This window comes from Plasmodium malariae (genome assembly GCF_900090045.1).
Source record: "Plasmodium malariae genome assembly, chromosome: 14".
Lineage (NCBI taxonomy): Eukaryota > Apicomplexa > Aconoidasida > Haemosporida > Plasmodiidae > Plasmodium > Plasmodium malariae.
In genome coordinates, this window is record NC_041788.1 from 1,198,151 (window position 1) to 1,215,187 (window position 17,037).

Sequence of the window (17,037 nt, forward strand, 5' to 3'; positions counted from 1 at the left end):
CATTTTCATTTTTGTTTCAATGACTACAATTGTTTTCAGCATATTTGCCATATTATTGCCTCCACCTTTATTCTTCTATAATTTTGATTAAACTATTAGTACCTTTTATTATATTTCGCTGTTTACATTGTAAAATGTAACCTTTCCATATATAAATATATATATATGTTAGCATATATATGGTATTATTAATGCAAAGAAGCAAAAAAAAAAAAAAAAATGATATAACATTATTGGGGAAATGTCCTAAAATTTATGTTCCCGACATTTCTACGTTTTTTCAATTTTCACGCACTAGTATATTTTTCCAAAAAACGAATGAATAAATCATAAGTAAAAGTAAATAATATTTATACTAAATATTATGTAAAGGTGATATAGGAACTGTAGCGAAAAATGGAAAAAAGGCTACCCCACGGGGTTGCAGGAAAATATCTACATACATATATACATACATATACATATATAACCCTGCGCTTATATGTGCACTTATACGAAATCCGGACCCCTTAAATTATACTAGTCATCTGGCTCCTTCTCATGAATCGTAACTCTCCTTCTCTTTACTTCTGTAACCTCTTTTTTGTTTGTACTTTGTCTGACATCTAATGAGTGCCTATTAACTGTAGAAATTCCATCGATAAATCTCATTTTAAATAACACATCTGCATGTGAAAACATACCTTCTTTTAATGATACAATAATAAATTGAGAATGAGGGAATTGTGTTCTTATCATATCACCTATATTCTGAGTATGATTTAAATCTAATGCTGCATCAATTTCATCTAATATATACATTGGTACTGTTCTAACTTTCAATAATGCTAAAATCAACGAAAGAGCCAAAAGACTTCTCTGACCCCCACTCAACTCAGTTAATGACTCCTTCCAGTTATTGTTAAATGCAATCTAAAAATTTAAAACAGAAATTAACGTATAGTAGTAAGTACCTCATCGCGCTTGTGCGCTGTTACGTGCGTAACTAAATAGGGAATATTAAAAATACGGGATCCATAAATAAACACGAGATATACAAAAAAGGACGCACTGCACTTAATGCACACACATAGGCATACACATTAATGTACACATAGACATATACATATGCGCACGCGCGTGTAAGTATGTTTGTATATCAAGATAACACTGGGCATGCCTCTACACGCCTGCAGCTAGCGATTTCATCGCAATTATAAGATTTTCCACTGATATTATCATTCCTTTATTTTTCATTTTCTTTGACAATTCTTTGCTTCTCTGCTTCCTTACCTTCATCTCTATTCCATTGGACAAGTCCCCATCCACTACGCTTAATTTAGCTTGTGCATTGTTCAGAAGTGTAGAAAAAATTGCCTGGAAATAATCATTAATTTGCTGGTACATGGCTAATAAGCTTTCACTTTTTTTTACATCCAGATCCGCTATAACTTCCTGTATTTTTTTCTTATCCTCTTCTACTTGGGACTTCTTCGTTATTAAATCCTTATAATCCTCCTGAACTTGTTCATACATTTGAACTGCTTTTCTGTTAATGTTTATTGACAATTTGTTTTGTTCATTCTGAAGTGTTTGAATCTTTTTTTGTATGACATCATGTCTAAAATTTTCAAAATCATAAGGAGTATATTTTTTATTAAACAACGGTTCATATGATTCAATCCAGACATGTGTTTTATTTAACTGTTTTATTGTGTCACTTCCTGCTTTAAAATCTGTTTGTAAATCTGTTAATGTATTTTCCAGTTTTTTCAATTTTAACATATCTTTACTCCTTTTTTTTTCTAAATCTTCAATCTTTTTTACTACTTGTTTAATTTCAATATCATAAGAACTAAAACTGATCTGAAGTTCCGTAATTTTTTTCTCTAATCCTTTTAACTCTTCCTTTGTAGTATTTATATTGTTTTCAATTTCGTTTATTTTTTTTTCTATTTCATTGATGGTTTCATCCGAATTAACTAAATCATTGCTTTCCTTTTCCATTTGTTTCTTATAATTTTCAATTTGCAACAACACATCATCTACCTCCTCTTTTTTTTTATGCTCCTCTGCTTCCAATTGTTTTATTTTATTTTTTAATTTTTTTACTGCTTCTTTTAAATGTTCCTCTTTTTTATCTTTATCATTTTCATATTCTAATATATCCTTTTCTATTTTACGTATAATTTCTGTTAATTTTTTTTGTTCTTCATATAATTCACTTAATTCTTTTCTCCCTTTATCAATTTCTTCTTTTGATTGTTCAATTTTTTGACATATGCTTCCATATTTACTAGTTTCCATTCTGTTTTCCATATTACTTAAGTTGTTCGTATAGATTTGTATATCTTTATTAATTTTTTTTTTCCTTTCCTCTGCCTTTTCTAGTATAGCTAGCTTTTCATTAATTTCTTTTAATTTATTTTCTTTCTCGTAGTATTCTTTTTTTTTATTTTCATATTTTTCATAATGTACTAAAAACAAATTTATATTTTTATTAGATCCTCCTGACATACTACCCGAAGTATCAAATTTATCTCCTTCTAATGTTATTGTAGGATAAGACAATTTCCTATTAGTATTATAAGTTATTTTCTTACATATGTCTACATTTGAACAAATCAGTGTTCCGTTAAACAAGTATTTTATAAGTTTTTCTAATTTTTTATCATATTCCATTATGTCTAAAAAATATATTACTTCTTTCTTATCATGTGCATCTAATCCTACAAATTTTCGACATTCCTCAACACTTTTTTCATTTAGATCTCTAGAAACTATACAGTCTTCTAATGGAAGCAATGTAACCCTTCTATTACCTTTAGAAAAATTATTATATTCGAATAAACTTTTACTATTTTCTTTGTTATGTACTAGTATGTAGGATAACTTGCTTCCTAAAATTAAATGTACTGCTAATGCTGTGTTGTCATACTCCTTCTTTATTTTAATTAATTTATATATTTGACCCAATACATCGGATGGTTTCATATTATTAGGAATATCATATCCTATTTTAATATTATTCACTATATTTTTCAATACTTGCAATTCTTGTTGCAATCGTTCTATATCATTACACAAAGAGTTTCTCTCCTCTTGTAAAGTGCTTAACTCTTCCAAATTGTTGTATTCCTCATTTAATTTTTGCAATTCTTTTTCACATGATTCTTTTTTTTTATTTTCTATTTCTTTTTCTTTATTTATTTCATTAAATTCGTTTTCATATTTTTTCCGTTGGTCTTTTAAATTGATAATTTCCTTTTCCAGATGTTTACTATTTTGTAATAAATTATTTATTTGCGTTTCTGTTTTACTCAAACTTGTTTTATAATTTTTTAATTGTTCTCTAAATGAACCAGTATACTGATTATTATTCGTACCTGCACTTAATAAACAATTAATTGTGTTCTGCTTTTCATTTAATTCTTCTTTTAACAGTTGTATTTTTTTTTGTAGATCTTCATAAGACTTTAAATTTTTGTTATTATTTTCATCATTTTTTTGATAATCATCTAATTTGTTTTCTATACGTTTTATTTCTTTTTTAATACCTTCCTTTTTTTTCTTTTCCTTTTCCTTTTCTTTGTGTTCTATCTTCGATTCTGATTTTAAATGGGATATTTTTTTTTCTAACTGTTCTTTCTCTTCAATAAGAAGTTTCATAGGTACACTTGCAACACTAGTTTCACTAGTTAATTTTTCTTTTTCTTGTTTATATTTCTCTATCTCTTTTTCAATATCTTTTATGTCTTTTTCTAAGTCTTTTTGTTCATTAGTAGCTTCTTCAATTTTTTCTTGATTCTTTTGCATCATATTTTTAGCTACATAGTATTTATACGCAATTTCCACTTTTTCATATTTTTCAATTTCTTCACTATTACTAATAAATTTATTATACTCCTCTTTCTCTTTTTTTAATTTTACTAAAGTAGGTTCTATCTCTTCTACTAACACTTTATTTATTTCGCTTAATTTTTGATCTTTTTTTACCATTAAATTTATTGCATTTGTTCTTTTAACTTCATACAGTTTTGTTCCACTAGATTCTTCAATCAAGCCAAGAAGCTCAACTGGTTTCATGTTAATAACTTTTGTTATTTTCCCTTGCATAATTAGAAAATGAGGATTATTAATATTTAATTTCAAAGATTGAAAGAAATCGCTAATGTCTTTTGGTTTTGCATTGTGACTATTCAAAAGATATCTATTTCTTCCACCTAATACTATTTGTCTAGTAATCGTTATATTTTTCATGTCTCTATATGGTTCTTGCAGTGGACTAGGCTTTTCTTCATTATTAAATTTTATAGTAACACTTCCTTTTGTTATCCCTGCTTGACCTTGTTTGTAGATTAATTCATCTAATCTATTTACTCGAATTAAACTTAAATTATTTATTCCCATAACGAAACAAATAGCATCTAGAACATTCGATTTACCGCTTCCATTTAGACCAGTTATTGCATTAAATTGGGGGTGAAATGGCCCTATCACTGTTTTAGTAGGATAGCTTTTAAAGCCATCTAAAATTATCTCTTCAATATGCATCTCAAAAAAAAAAAAAAAAAAAAAAAGAAGGTCTTTACATATGCAGTAAATTTTTTTTTTTTTTTTTTTTTTTTAAAAGGAATTTATATCTTCTTCAAGGATGTGCTACTCTGTTTAAGTATACATTCCATTTTTCTTCCGCGTTATCCTTTTATGGTGCTCTTTTTTTTTTTTTTTTGTATTTTTTTACATATAAATAAAATAGCTATCTCATTGCACTAATGAACCTTTAACATATGACTTGTTAATGCGAAATTTTCGGTAAACAATTTTTGTACAGAATTTTTAGCAAGTACTTTTGTTATATATAAATTCTTCAATATTATACGTTCTAACTTTTTTTCCTTTTTTTCTTAATTTAAGCAGACCATTTTATACTCCGTTATAATATGTATTATTCATATTTGTTTTTAAACTATTTTCCATCTATTTTTGAGAATTCATTTTATAAAGTTTTTTTCACTTTTTAAACCTTTTGTTGCATTAATGGAACAAATAATTAGTAAAATGTTGAGTTCACTGTTTGCGAAAATATAAAATAAGAAAATGTGCAGTCTTTTGGCCATTTGTGGTTTGTAAATAAATGAAAGCACTTGTTTATATAGCAATTTTACGCCATATGTGCATAAATGTATGCTTGTATATGTATAGAATATATGCATATATATGTGTATATACGTGTATATATGTGTATATATATATATATATATGTTTACATATGTATGTATGCACATATAAGCACTTTTTTTACTGAAAATTTACTTTGGATAGTTTTTCAACATTATTATTTCTAGCTATGCAAAAAAATTTTATTTAGTTATTCTTCTCATTTTTTATTTGCTCATACTCATACATATATAAGTTTATAAATAGTATTTGTAAAATATGGGCGCATCAAAGATGTATTGCATTAAAAAGGTATTTATATATTTATTTATATGTATGTATAAGTAAATGTTAAGATTGTGTATGTTCGATATGCATACATTAACTACATTGAAAGGAAATATACGTAAAAGACAAAACGAAAAAAAATTATGTTCATAATAAAAAAGGTACCATTTTTTATGTCTTTACTCATTAATTTGATTATTCATTGATAAATTTAATATAAAATATTAATTTTAATATAATAATTGGTATAAATAAAAAGAAGAAAAATTATTATTATTAACATTAATATTAATATCAATATTACAGTAATTTAAAAAATTGTACATAATAGACTAATTAAAATATAGGATAATATAAAATTCTCAAGCTAATAACCAAAAAATTTTATTCTTAAAATGAACACATGGAAAAAAAATTTAAATGTATGTATTTCAGTTTGCTATACATGAAAGCCAGGCTATGTTGATAAATGGTGAAACTGCGTTTTGAGTGAGAAAAACCATTCAGAAAGCTTAAATTGTGTACGTGTGTATGTGCTAATGCGTATATATGTACGTAAGTATATATACAAATACATGATGAAAGATTAATATGGTGTATACCGTGAACATTAACTCGATGAACCGTTTTACTCTTCTGTACCCCAGAAAAAAGGCGATATTTTAAATATTAAGAAAGATCATGAGCAATTCACGTAATCATTGTTATCGTAATTCATGCTTTTCATGTATCTTCTAAATATGTATAAATTTAACAGAAATTATCATTATTTTAAAACAAATACATATATATGTATATTTTTTTTTTCCAAAGAATACATCATATGCATTTGTTAGTATGTACTATTCGTTTTAATGCAGCAAAAATGGTGTATCCTCTTTATGACAAGAACAGAAGTATATTTAATAAAGTGATCATTATAAAAGTTACTGTCCAACCATATATATTAAAGGAATATCTACTTGTATATTAAACGTTTAGTAATTTTTAATCCTACATTTTATTCATATAAAAAGTTGTTTGATAATGAGACCTAACATTTCAACATTTTTATGAAAATTGAAAAGGTGTGACTGGATAGAAAAACAATTATAGAAACATACATGTACACAAAAAAAAAAAAAAAAAAAACTAGATGTATAAAATTTCTTAAAATTCAAAAACATATTGACACATAATTAGATCCTCTAAATGAAACTTTTTTTATAATTTTTAAATTAAAGTAGATATATCTTAATTTGGAATCGCAAAGCATGAAAAAATAGCACACACTTTTTCTCTATTTTTTGATTTATAGATATATATATATATATATATATTTTATGCCTACTATAAGGCACATACCATAAAGAGTTCATTAAAATGGAATACTTAATATTAGAAGAAAAATATAAAAATCTTTTGGTTAAATATGAACTCAGATTTATGCATATACACGTATATGTCCATACATATATTCATACATACATTTATACATATATATATATATATATATATATATACATATGTCTATACTTGCATAATTGTATCTACAATACTAAAATAGCGTTTACTTATCTGAAAATAATATATAAAAGTTAATCATATTTATTTATACTTCTTTATTAAATTGTGTACCTATGCAACCGCACATATGTGTTAAAAGAATAAATCTTGCTATGAAAAAACAATTCTTAAAAAAGAAAATGAAGCTCTCCAGAAAAAATTAGAGGTGTTTTTAAAACAAATGTAAATAGTAGCTTCATGCGCATTGCATTAGTACACATATATAGTTAAATATATAAATGTATAGGTATATGTATGTTCATGTATATATATGTATACGTATATACGTATATACATGTGTATGTACATATATGTGCGATAATATACACGCCTGCGTGTCCTTTTTAACACAAACTTGTCTAATTAGAATCTAGAATATGCTTATATTGAAAAGGAAAATGAAATCACCGAAATATTTGAAGAAAAGGAAAAACACGAAGATAATATAGTTAAATTAAAAAAGGAAAACCTAGATTTAAAAGATGAAATTTCTAAACTACATGAAAGAATAGTAGTAAAAATTAAGAATTTTGAATGAAAAAACGAACAAGTTGAAATGTATAATACCAGTGGGTTTACTGCAAACATACATAGAAACTTATGTATATATATATATGTGTTCACATATTCAATTTTCGAAGGATTTAACAGATTTATCTAAGACATACAGAAAAATGATAAAAAGTAGAAACAAAGAATTGCAACAATCGGATATTCTAATATCAGAAAATATTAACTTACGAAATAGCATTAAAGTAATATTATTTAAAAAAGATACTTATGATATACATTTTAGGGTCATACATTTTTTTTTAATGTAGTGATTTTTTTAGCTTTTCATTCCTCTCCTGACCTTTTCCTATTTTAGGCTGTGAACAACGAAAAATTAAATTTAGAATCAGAACTGAGAAAAAAGACAAAAGTCATAAATGTGATAAAGGAAAAATATAAAAAAAATATAAGCACGTAAACACAATTTTTATTTTTTAAAAAGTAGAATATTTCGTTCATTTATTCCGCATATCTGTATATTTCGAATATGTTTTGCACTTTTTGTACTTGCGCACATTTTTGTTTTAATATTATTTCAAACTATACTTCTCATGGCACAAATTAACCAATATTAACGTTAATTTTTGTAGATTACTTGAAAAGTTTAATGAAAAGGACAGGCGCATGTATGAAATTCAAAGTTTTATTGTAAATGGTACAAATATTAATATACATAAATGAATATGTGTAAACAAGGTCTTTTATAAATGCTACGAGCTATTTAACTAAAGTATACCATTTGAATAAATACACAAATATGAATACAATATGTATATATAATGACAGATATATAGATATATGCGTACGTGTTCCGCATGTTATACATCTTGCAGAACTGAATAATTTTAAAATTATTATTCAAGAAAATAAAAGTCTCCATTATCACGAAAATTTAACAGATAAAAATATTACGAATATATACTTTCACTTAGATATGGTATATTTATAAGAAAAAAATATATTCTATATGCGTTATTTTATTTATTTTTTTTTTTTTTTTTATCTTAATAGAAGCAATGAAAATTTTATGATTTTACGCTGTGCTTTTTTATTTTTAAAAAATAAGAAGAAAAAAAAATTCGAAATTATTCTCCTGCATTGTTCATATTACGTATTTACCATATTTAAAATATTTGCATATCCTTTCGAAACTTCCCTTATTAGCTAACAAAAAAATTGGAAGAGAAAATGACAATATCCATAATGAAGTAGAAAGACCCATAAGGAGATACGTACATGTGTGTTCCTACTTACGTACACCCATATATATATATATATATATATATATATATATATTCGTACATGCGTACATATGTACATATATATATATATGCATACATACAAATAATGCCTCTCTTTTAATTTTTTTAAGTTTTTACCACAAAATTTCAAGTAAAAATTGAACGGCAACTCCAAATTGTTTAGCGCATAAAATGATAAGAGAACGGGCTTAGGTAAATTTAGGGGGGAAATAAATATACATTACGGTGTTTTATGTGCATATATATATATATATATATATATATATATACACGTGTGATGAGGGGACGCACTGAAGATGGTATGTGTAACAGCTTCTAGAATGAAGAAAAGCAATAAATGTATATTATTTTTTCTTTCAAAAAAACGCAAATTTAATAGTTTTCATGAAAATTACAAAAATGTTGATAGGGAAATTTTCGAGTGCAAAGAAATTAATGATCACAATTACAATGACATAGTAACTAAGGAAAAGACTCTTTTAATTTATGGGTATGCTAACTATGCTTATACATGTTTAAGCTGTTTTAACAAATTAATGGATATAGCAAATAAGGGAGTGAAAGATAAGATAGATAAAAAATTTCTTATATTTAAATTAAATATAAACAATAATAATTTGCTAGTTCATAAATTTCATATAAAATCTATTCCTTTAGTGCAACTGAGACATAAAAATAAACTAATTGAAGAAATATATGGAAATGAGTTAAACAATGAAAATAATTTGAAGAATATACTAAATAGATATCAGAGCTACTTTCATTCAATATATGATTTAGGTAATATAAACGATTTTTTAAGTAGAGAAGATGAGTTATCGAAGGATGGGTTCATAGAGCATATGCAGGATTCCTTGCAAATAGACCAAAATAGTCCTGCGAAAGAAGGAAAAGATGAGAGTAGTGGCAGTGCCAGTAGCAGCAGCAGTGACAAAAGCAGTAATGAAAAAAGTTCTGTTGACCGAGTGCAAGAATTCTTTATAAGGGATTTTCTAAATAATTTAGAGTTAAATCATCAGTGCAGTTCTTATGTTCTATATAAAAAATTAGAAGTACTACTAAATGAAAAGCCAAAAAAGATGAGTAATGCAATCAAGTTATTTTTAAACGAAATAATTTTTAATCATAGTACCTACTTAGACATTAATAATCAGTATAATAAAATAACAGCAAAAGCTTTTCTCTATTTATTTGATGAAGACAATTTTTCATCCATTGAAAAACTAATTGAATTAAAGAATTATTTGGAATGTGAACAAGACATTACTCCTACGAAAATGCAAGACTTGAAGTTACTTAGTTTGAATGAACCTATAATCACATTTGATGATTTTAAAAACATTTATTTTAAAAAAATTAAAGGTATTGATGAATTTTTTTCAAGTGAGGGGGACCAAAACAGGATAACATTATGGTTAAGGGAAAATACATTGTTAAATGAAAATGATAAAGAAGATAATAAAAAGATAAAAATGGGAGGTGATATAAGAACAGTATACTTGAGTAGAGTATATAGGATACTCGCAATCAAATATTTTGATATAGAAAAGTATGACAATTCATTCCATTATGCTGTGGAATCATATAAATTAACATACCCTTTAAACAATATAGACACTAAGAAATCAAAAGTACTTATTGAAAATATGATTTTATCCTTAGGAGCATACAATAAAAGTGTTATAAACTTTTTAAGTAAATTACAATTTTTATTTACTGACAAATTTTTTAAAATAGTCAAATTTCCTCATACCAGAGCAATTAAAGGAGGAAAGCCTATGATGAAAAGAGGAAAGTCAGGAAAGTGGTTGTGGTTAAGCCAAGATTGGAAACCTAGATGGCTTAAGAAGAAAACAAAATTAATTTTAGAAGAGGAGTGGAAATGTGTTCCTGATAAAAATGTACCCTTTTGGAATTAATCCATTTTACTTTATGTTCAGGTATAAATTTATGTGCCTTTCTTTTTTTTTTTTTTGTATATATTTAAATATACCTGCACTCACGGAAGTATGCAAGCAAATATGTAAATTTATATTTATCCATTCGTGCACACAGCCAAGGTGCATATAAATATTTTAAAAGGAAATATTTATCTCCATAAAACAGTTAAATATTGATGTAATGAGGAAAAGCCATTAAGAAATAATGCTAGGAAAAATCAATTGGAGTCCACATAAAATTACATTTATAAATGTGATTGATGGAAGTGGTAGTCAACATGTGCGTAAATATATTATGCACTTATGCATATACAAATATATATACGTATATATATTTAATTATTTATATATAGATATATTAGTTTTAGGTACTTTTGTATATAACTGTGCATTTATTTTGCGTATAACTGGGATGATACACATTTCTGAGTTACTCAAATTTGTTAATCATATACCCCTATTAACCCAATGGTGAAGCATAATGAAAAAAAGGAAATGGTAAAAATAAAATCAGTATATAACGAAGAAAAATGAAACAAAATGAAGTAGATTGAAACAAAATGAAGTAGATTGAAACAAAATGAAGTAGAATAAAACAAAATGAAGTAGATTGAAACAAAATGAAGTAGAATAAAACAAAATGAAGTAGAATAAAATAAAATGAAGTAGAACAAAACAAAATGAAGTAGAATAAAACAAAATGAAGTAGAATAAAACAAAATGAAGTAGAACAAAACAAAATGGGCGAATTAAGACAAAATATGACGAAATTGATTATACCGTAATGTGATCATAAAAGATGGTAATTAAAATAAAAAAAAAGTAGTAAAAAGAGAAATATAAGACTATTAATTTAAACTATGTGATTTGAAAAAGTAAAAATCAGCAAGTTAATCGTCCCTCCTATAAGTTATATTTCTTTCGTTGTTTTTGTATCATATGGTATTAAATCGTATTGTATCGTATCGTATTTTTTTTTTTTTTTTTTTTTTCTTTTCTCATTTACCTGTTCCTAAATAAAAATCATGCCCACTTGCAACATTTGCACGAATTCACTATGATCAAAACGTACGTGAGTGTGCTTTCGCTTTTTCAGAATTTTACATTTTGCGCGTCTTCCATTTTTAATGTGAACTATCTACGCAGTTGTTATGGTTTCTTTTTTTTTTTTTTTCTTAACTACCGAATTTTTGGGTTTATATTCTATACCAACATCAGTCGATACTTTTTCTTCAAATGTTGTATTTACAGTGTTTTTTTCATTTTTGTATTCTGAAAAATTATGAACAATACTATTATCAATATCTACAGAATTATGTTCGCCTTTATACTTGGTTACATGACGCGACTTTGGAACATTTTTGAGTACTTCAAAAGCATCTTTTGCTTTTTGCATTTGTATTTTATTTAAATATAATTCTTTTTTTAAATTATGTAACTCATCTACTTGATGCTTTGCTGACTTGTCATATAATATTTCTTTAAATTTCATATTTGCATGAATTTTTCTATTTTTAGCAACTTCTTTTAAGTAGGCATTTTGTCTATGTACTTCATTTTCTCTTATTTGTTTTTCTAGCTCATTCATAAATAAATCTTTCTTATTTGATGCATCAATAACATTTTCTAAGTTGGTACACATTAATCGAAGTTCACTTTGTAATTCTTTATTTCTTTCCTCATATTGTTTAACTAATATTTCGTTACGTACTATTTCACTTTTTAATAGAACAATTTGCGAATCTTTTTCTTGTATCATGGATTGTAAATGTGAAGACTGTTTTTCTAAAATTTTTATTTCGGATATAAGTTTTTCTATTTTTTCTTTTGCACTTATTTGTTGTTTTCTAAAATGCTCTCTTAATTTTGTTAAGTCTCTTTCACATTTTTGTAACATGCTCTCCATATATGCAATTCTCATATCACGAGAAACGATTGATTCCATATATTCTAACGTATCCTTTCTTAGTTCACTTAATGCTTCAAATGTATTTTCATACTTAAAATTAACGTTCTTATTTTCTTCTTTCAAATCATAAATTTCCTTTTCTAGTTCAACAATGGTTGACTTCAATGAATACACATCACTACTACTTTCAAAGGAAGACGTTTTCATTTTTGAGATTTTTTTTTCTTTCATACTATACGTCCTTTTTTCACTGTTTGTAATATCGTCTGTTGATAGGAGGATATCCTCGCATGTGCTCCTTGTCTTATACCAGCTCTTGTCATCCTTTTTTTTGCTTAACTCAGAATCATCTAAATCTTCTACTTCTTCACTTTTGTACCACTCTGCAGTCTTTTCACCTTTCTGCCATTTTGCATTTTTTTGCTTTCTTCCGTTCTTTACATTTATTTTTTTTTCATTCTTTCCATTTATTTGATTTTCATTCTTTTCATTTATTTGGCTTCTATTCATTCCCATCCCTTTTACACCTCCATGTAGGCATTTAAAAATATTGTGTATGTCGTTCAAACTTGTGTTTTCCTTTAACTTAAGTAAGAAATCATTTTCCATATCTACTGAACCTATCTCACTTTCTAATTTTGTTAACACTTTATCTCGTACATTTAAACTCGATTTTAGGGTTCTTTTCTCGGTTTCTACTTTTTTCAAATGTTTTAGGGTTTCTTCATATTTTATTTTCTGATCTAGAAGCCTTTCCTTTAATTTTTGGTTATCCATTAAGTCGTTATCCTCTATTTCGTTTTGTTGTTTTTCCTTTTCTATATTCCTTTCTAATTCTTTAATTTGTTCATCTTTTTCTCTAATTAATTCGTTTATTTTATTTTTTATGATCGGTTCAGGTAATTTTTCTTTGGATACTCGTTTTTTAAACGGTTCATTATTGTATATTTTGTTTTTCACCATTTCTTTCATTTTTTCATTATGAAAGTTGGCATAGTTTTCTCGTGTGTTAGACTGTACATAAGGTGCAATGCTACGTACATGCGAATCGATTGAAACAGGAATTACAAATCTTTCATCGTATACATTTTTTTCAAAGCCATTTGACATAACAGTTGGTTTATTATTATTACTATTATTATTATTACTATTGGTACTATTATTATTATTATTATTTAAAAAGCATGCCCCTTTGCTAATCCTTCCTTGTAAATCGTTATTATTAGCCTTAATGGCATGCCTTGAATTCATCGGATTATTCGATCTAAAATTCCCCCTTAAGCAAGGAAACGAATTTAAACAACTTAGTTTTCTTCGTTGTGCATCTGGAGGATTATAAGTTTGAATTGTTGCTGCCCCTTTTATTATACTTGGTTTATAAAATACTTTTTCTCTGTACAGCGGAGGATGAGAGCTCACCGTAGACAAATAAGATGCATTTAATTTATTGTTACAGTATTCATATATGTCTGCATTATCCAGGTTATTTGTGTTAATTTCATTGTATATTCTCGGAGGTACTACGTTATTCGGTAAAACAAATGAAGAACCTTTCATACTGTTCATCTTATAGTTTGATTCAAGCATATAAATCAACGCATGAGGGAATTATTCGATTCATAAATTTTTTACAGCAATGACAACTGGTATTAGGGGTACATGCATGTATGTACGTATAATCCCTTGCTATATAGAAGGAAACAGGTGTACTTCCACATTCGCATGTACACGAGCTCATGTATATATTTGTACAAACGTTCCTTCTGGCTGTACGGGTGTGAATTAGACGAAAATTTTTATGAACACATACACACGCAAAATTGTGAAATAATTTTCCTTAATATTAATTAATAATATATATTTTTAAAAGATCTGTAATTTTAAAAAATATTTACGTAAAATAACGTTATATGAACAATAAATTAATTCAAAATATAAAATAAGTTTATAATTCATATAAGGAAATTTGTTTTTTAACTATTTAATTTTTCATTGTTATAATGTTAAAGAACAAATAATAACATGACACCAAACAAGCGTATTTGACACGAATGTCAAATACCAGACATGAAGGAAATGACAAAAATTGAGTTAATAACTATGACTAACATTACAACAAAGATATGGATCAAATAACATAAATTAAATAAGAAAGAAAAAATAAAAAGGCGTATATTTTACATAACTACGTAAATTATCTTTATAGAAACTAAATACAATGATGTGTTAATAAAAACGTTATAAAATAACAGTTCAAATTAAACAATTAAAATTAAAAGTCTTTTTTTTTTTTCTTTTTTTTTAATTTTTGTTCATCTGAAAAATGCTCTTATTTTAAATTTATCAAAAAAACAGAGAAAAAAAAAAAAAAAAAAAAAGACAAAAACAAAAACAAAAACAAATACAAATACAAATACAAATACAAAATAAGAATAAGAATAAAAATAAAAATAAAAATAAACGGAAAAATAACAATTTTTTTTATTTAACAATACAGATAATATATAATGCAACATGAAAAAATTGCTACATCTATAAAACAAAAAGCATGATAAATAAAAAAAACAAAATAGAAAAAAAAAGCATTAACACTTTTGAGTTTATAATGTATAGGTTTGTGCTGATGCAGAAATTTTATAAAGTCAAATTAAAATTTCAAAATGGAATTTAATTATAATTACATTAAACTTTTTTCGGTATAAATCATCCACACCCTTTTTAATTTTTACTTTATACTTTTATCTTTTATCTTTTATCTTTTTTCTATTTTTCTTTTTTTCCTGTTTCTTTTTTCTTTTTTTTTTAAATGACACAGACGTAAATTGTGTTAATATAACTATATACAATTACTTGGGGGGAAAATAATGTGGTGCAAATAATCATAATAAAAATTGGAAAATGTAAAATTTGAAAAATTTTTAACTTATCAATTTTTTAACTCTTTAACTTTTATTACATGTCTTAAAAAAAAATGACGTAAAACTGACTCGAAGTAGACACGGTTTTAGTTTTAGAAATAATTCAAAAGAACATTCTAACGAAAATTGTGTGTAAATATCTTACTACAGAGATGAACTTACCTGATTTTAAGTTCGCTTAAATTCATTTGTTTTTCTTTTTTTTTTTAAATTTGTCATTATTTAGAAGAGAAAAACATTCTGCACATTAGGTTGTACTGCCGCATTAAAATAATGTTTGTAGGAAAAGAAAAAAAAATTCACAAAATAGAACAAATTTTTATACCGTCAAAATTTCAATAGTTCCTATGTATACACAATATGTATAAACATATATACACGTATTAGCAATTTTGTTATATTAATTTCTTTTTTTTAACATATTCCTTACAAATACAGGCAGAATAATAATAAAAAAAAAAAAAGAAATTAACAAAACAGATATAATAATTTTTTTTTTTTTCTTTTCGCACACCCACTTTCCATGTAAAAAAATATTTATCATATATTTATCGAACCATGCTTTGTTCAAAAAGAAAAAAAAAAAAATTTTTAAGTATAAATGTGAATTTATTATAATTTTTTTTTATATACTTCTAATTTTCGTTTGTACATATTTAGTACTTTTTTATGTCTAATTAGGAAGAATAAATATTGTTTTTTTACGCAAGTTCAACATCATATATGTAACTGTTAAATATGTCGAATGCGTAAAATACGTCAAATATAATATATATATCATATATGTTAAACATGTCAAATATATCAAACACATTAATTGTAAATGTACTATGTAGAACAAGAAAAATGCCATTTGTAACTCTATTAAATGAAGGGAAAAATTTAAACAAAAATCAAGTAGAAAAAAAAATAAGCAAAAACAGTTACCCCAAGAAATAATTGCCGCACTATTAAAATAACACATATTCGCGAGTTTTTAATTGTTCTTCTGAAATTACATTTCATCATTTTTGAACAAATGGCTTATCAATGTTTGTAAAGCTTGCTCAAGTTGACACATAATTATTTAATGATATATAAATAAATAAATAAATATAAATATAAATATAAATATATATATATATATATATATATATATATATATATATATATATATATATATATATATATATATATATATTATATATTCATTCCCCACTGTTAGACAATATAAACGAAATAGCTATTTAACGAAAAAGCAGCCGCAAACATAATAAACCTTTTCGCGAATGCATCTATCTAGGAATAAAAGTAAGGGTTCCGCTCGATAAAAAAAAAAACACTCTTCCATTTATTAATTTGTTTAAACATGCCAAAAATGACAAATATGAACAGGTAAATAAACACATATATATAAATTTGTATCTAGTAGGTTAATTTTTTGATTCACTAATTGCGTCTGTTTGCATTACGCTGAAAAAGCAGCACACTTATTACTTATACTC

General features: G+C 25.5%; 4 protein-coding genes across 4 annotated transcripts; 2 read left to right on the forward strand and 2 right to left on the reverse strand.

Moving 5' to 3' along the window:
- Positions 1-519: 519 nt before the first annotated feature.
- Positions 520-4,533, reverse strand: SMC2 (structural maintenance of chromosomes protein 2, putative; the record flags this gene model as incomplete). Its single annotated transcript, XM_029007909.1, has 2 exons — positions 520-912; positions 1,273-4,533. 2 exons carry the CDS (start codon positions 4,531-4,533, stop codon positions 520-522), a joined length of 3,654 nt encoding a protein of 1,217 aa, XP_028864252.1.
- Positions 4,534-6,789: 2,256 nt separating this feature from the next.
- On the forward strand, positions 6,790-8,736 carry PmUG01_14035200 (conserved Plasmodium protein, unknown function; the record flags this gene model as incomplete). Its single annotated transcript, XM_029007912.1, has 8 exons — positions 6,790-6,831; positions 7,073-7,138; positions 7,340-7,486; positions 7,614-7,727; positions 7,841-7,938; positions 8,115-8,179; positions 8,358-8,461; positions 8,689-8,736. The coding sequence occupies 8 exons, from the start codon at positions 6,790-6,792 to the stop codon at positions 8,734-8,736; spliced, it is 684 nt and encodes a 227-aa protein (XP_028864253.1).
- A 346-nt stretch (positions 8,737-9,082) lies between these two features.
- PmUG01_14035300 (conserved Plasmodium protein, unknown function) lies at positions 9,083-10,705 on the forward strand (the record flags this gene model as incomplete). The annotated part of the gene is made up of 1 exon (XM_029007913.1): positions 9,083-10,705. The coding sequence occupies one exon, from the start codon at positions 9,083-9,085 to the stop codon at positions 10,703-10,705; it is 1,623 nt and encodes a 540-aa protein (XP_028864254.1).
- A 1,159-nt stretch (positions 10,706-11,864) lies between these two features.
- Positions 11,865-14,201, reverse strand: PmUG01_14035400 (conserved Plasmodium protein, unknown function; the record flags this gene model as incomplete). The annotated part of the gene is made up of 1 exon (XM_029007914.1): positions 11,865-14,201. The coding sequence occupies one exon, from the start codon at positions 14,199-14,201 to the stop codon at positions 11,865-11,867; it is 2,337 nt and encodes a 778-aa protein (XP_028864255.1).
- Positions 14,202-17,037: the final 2,836 nt, after the last annotated feature.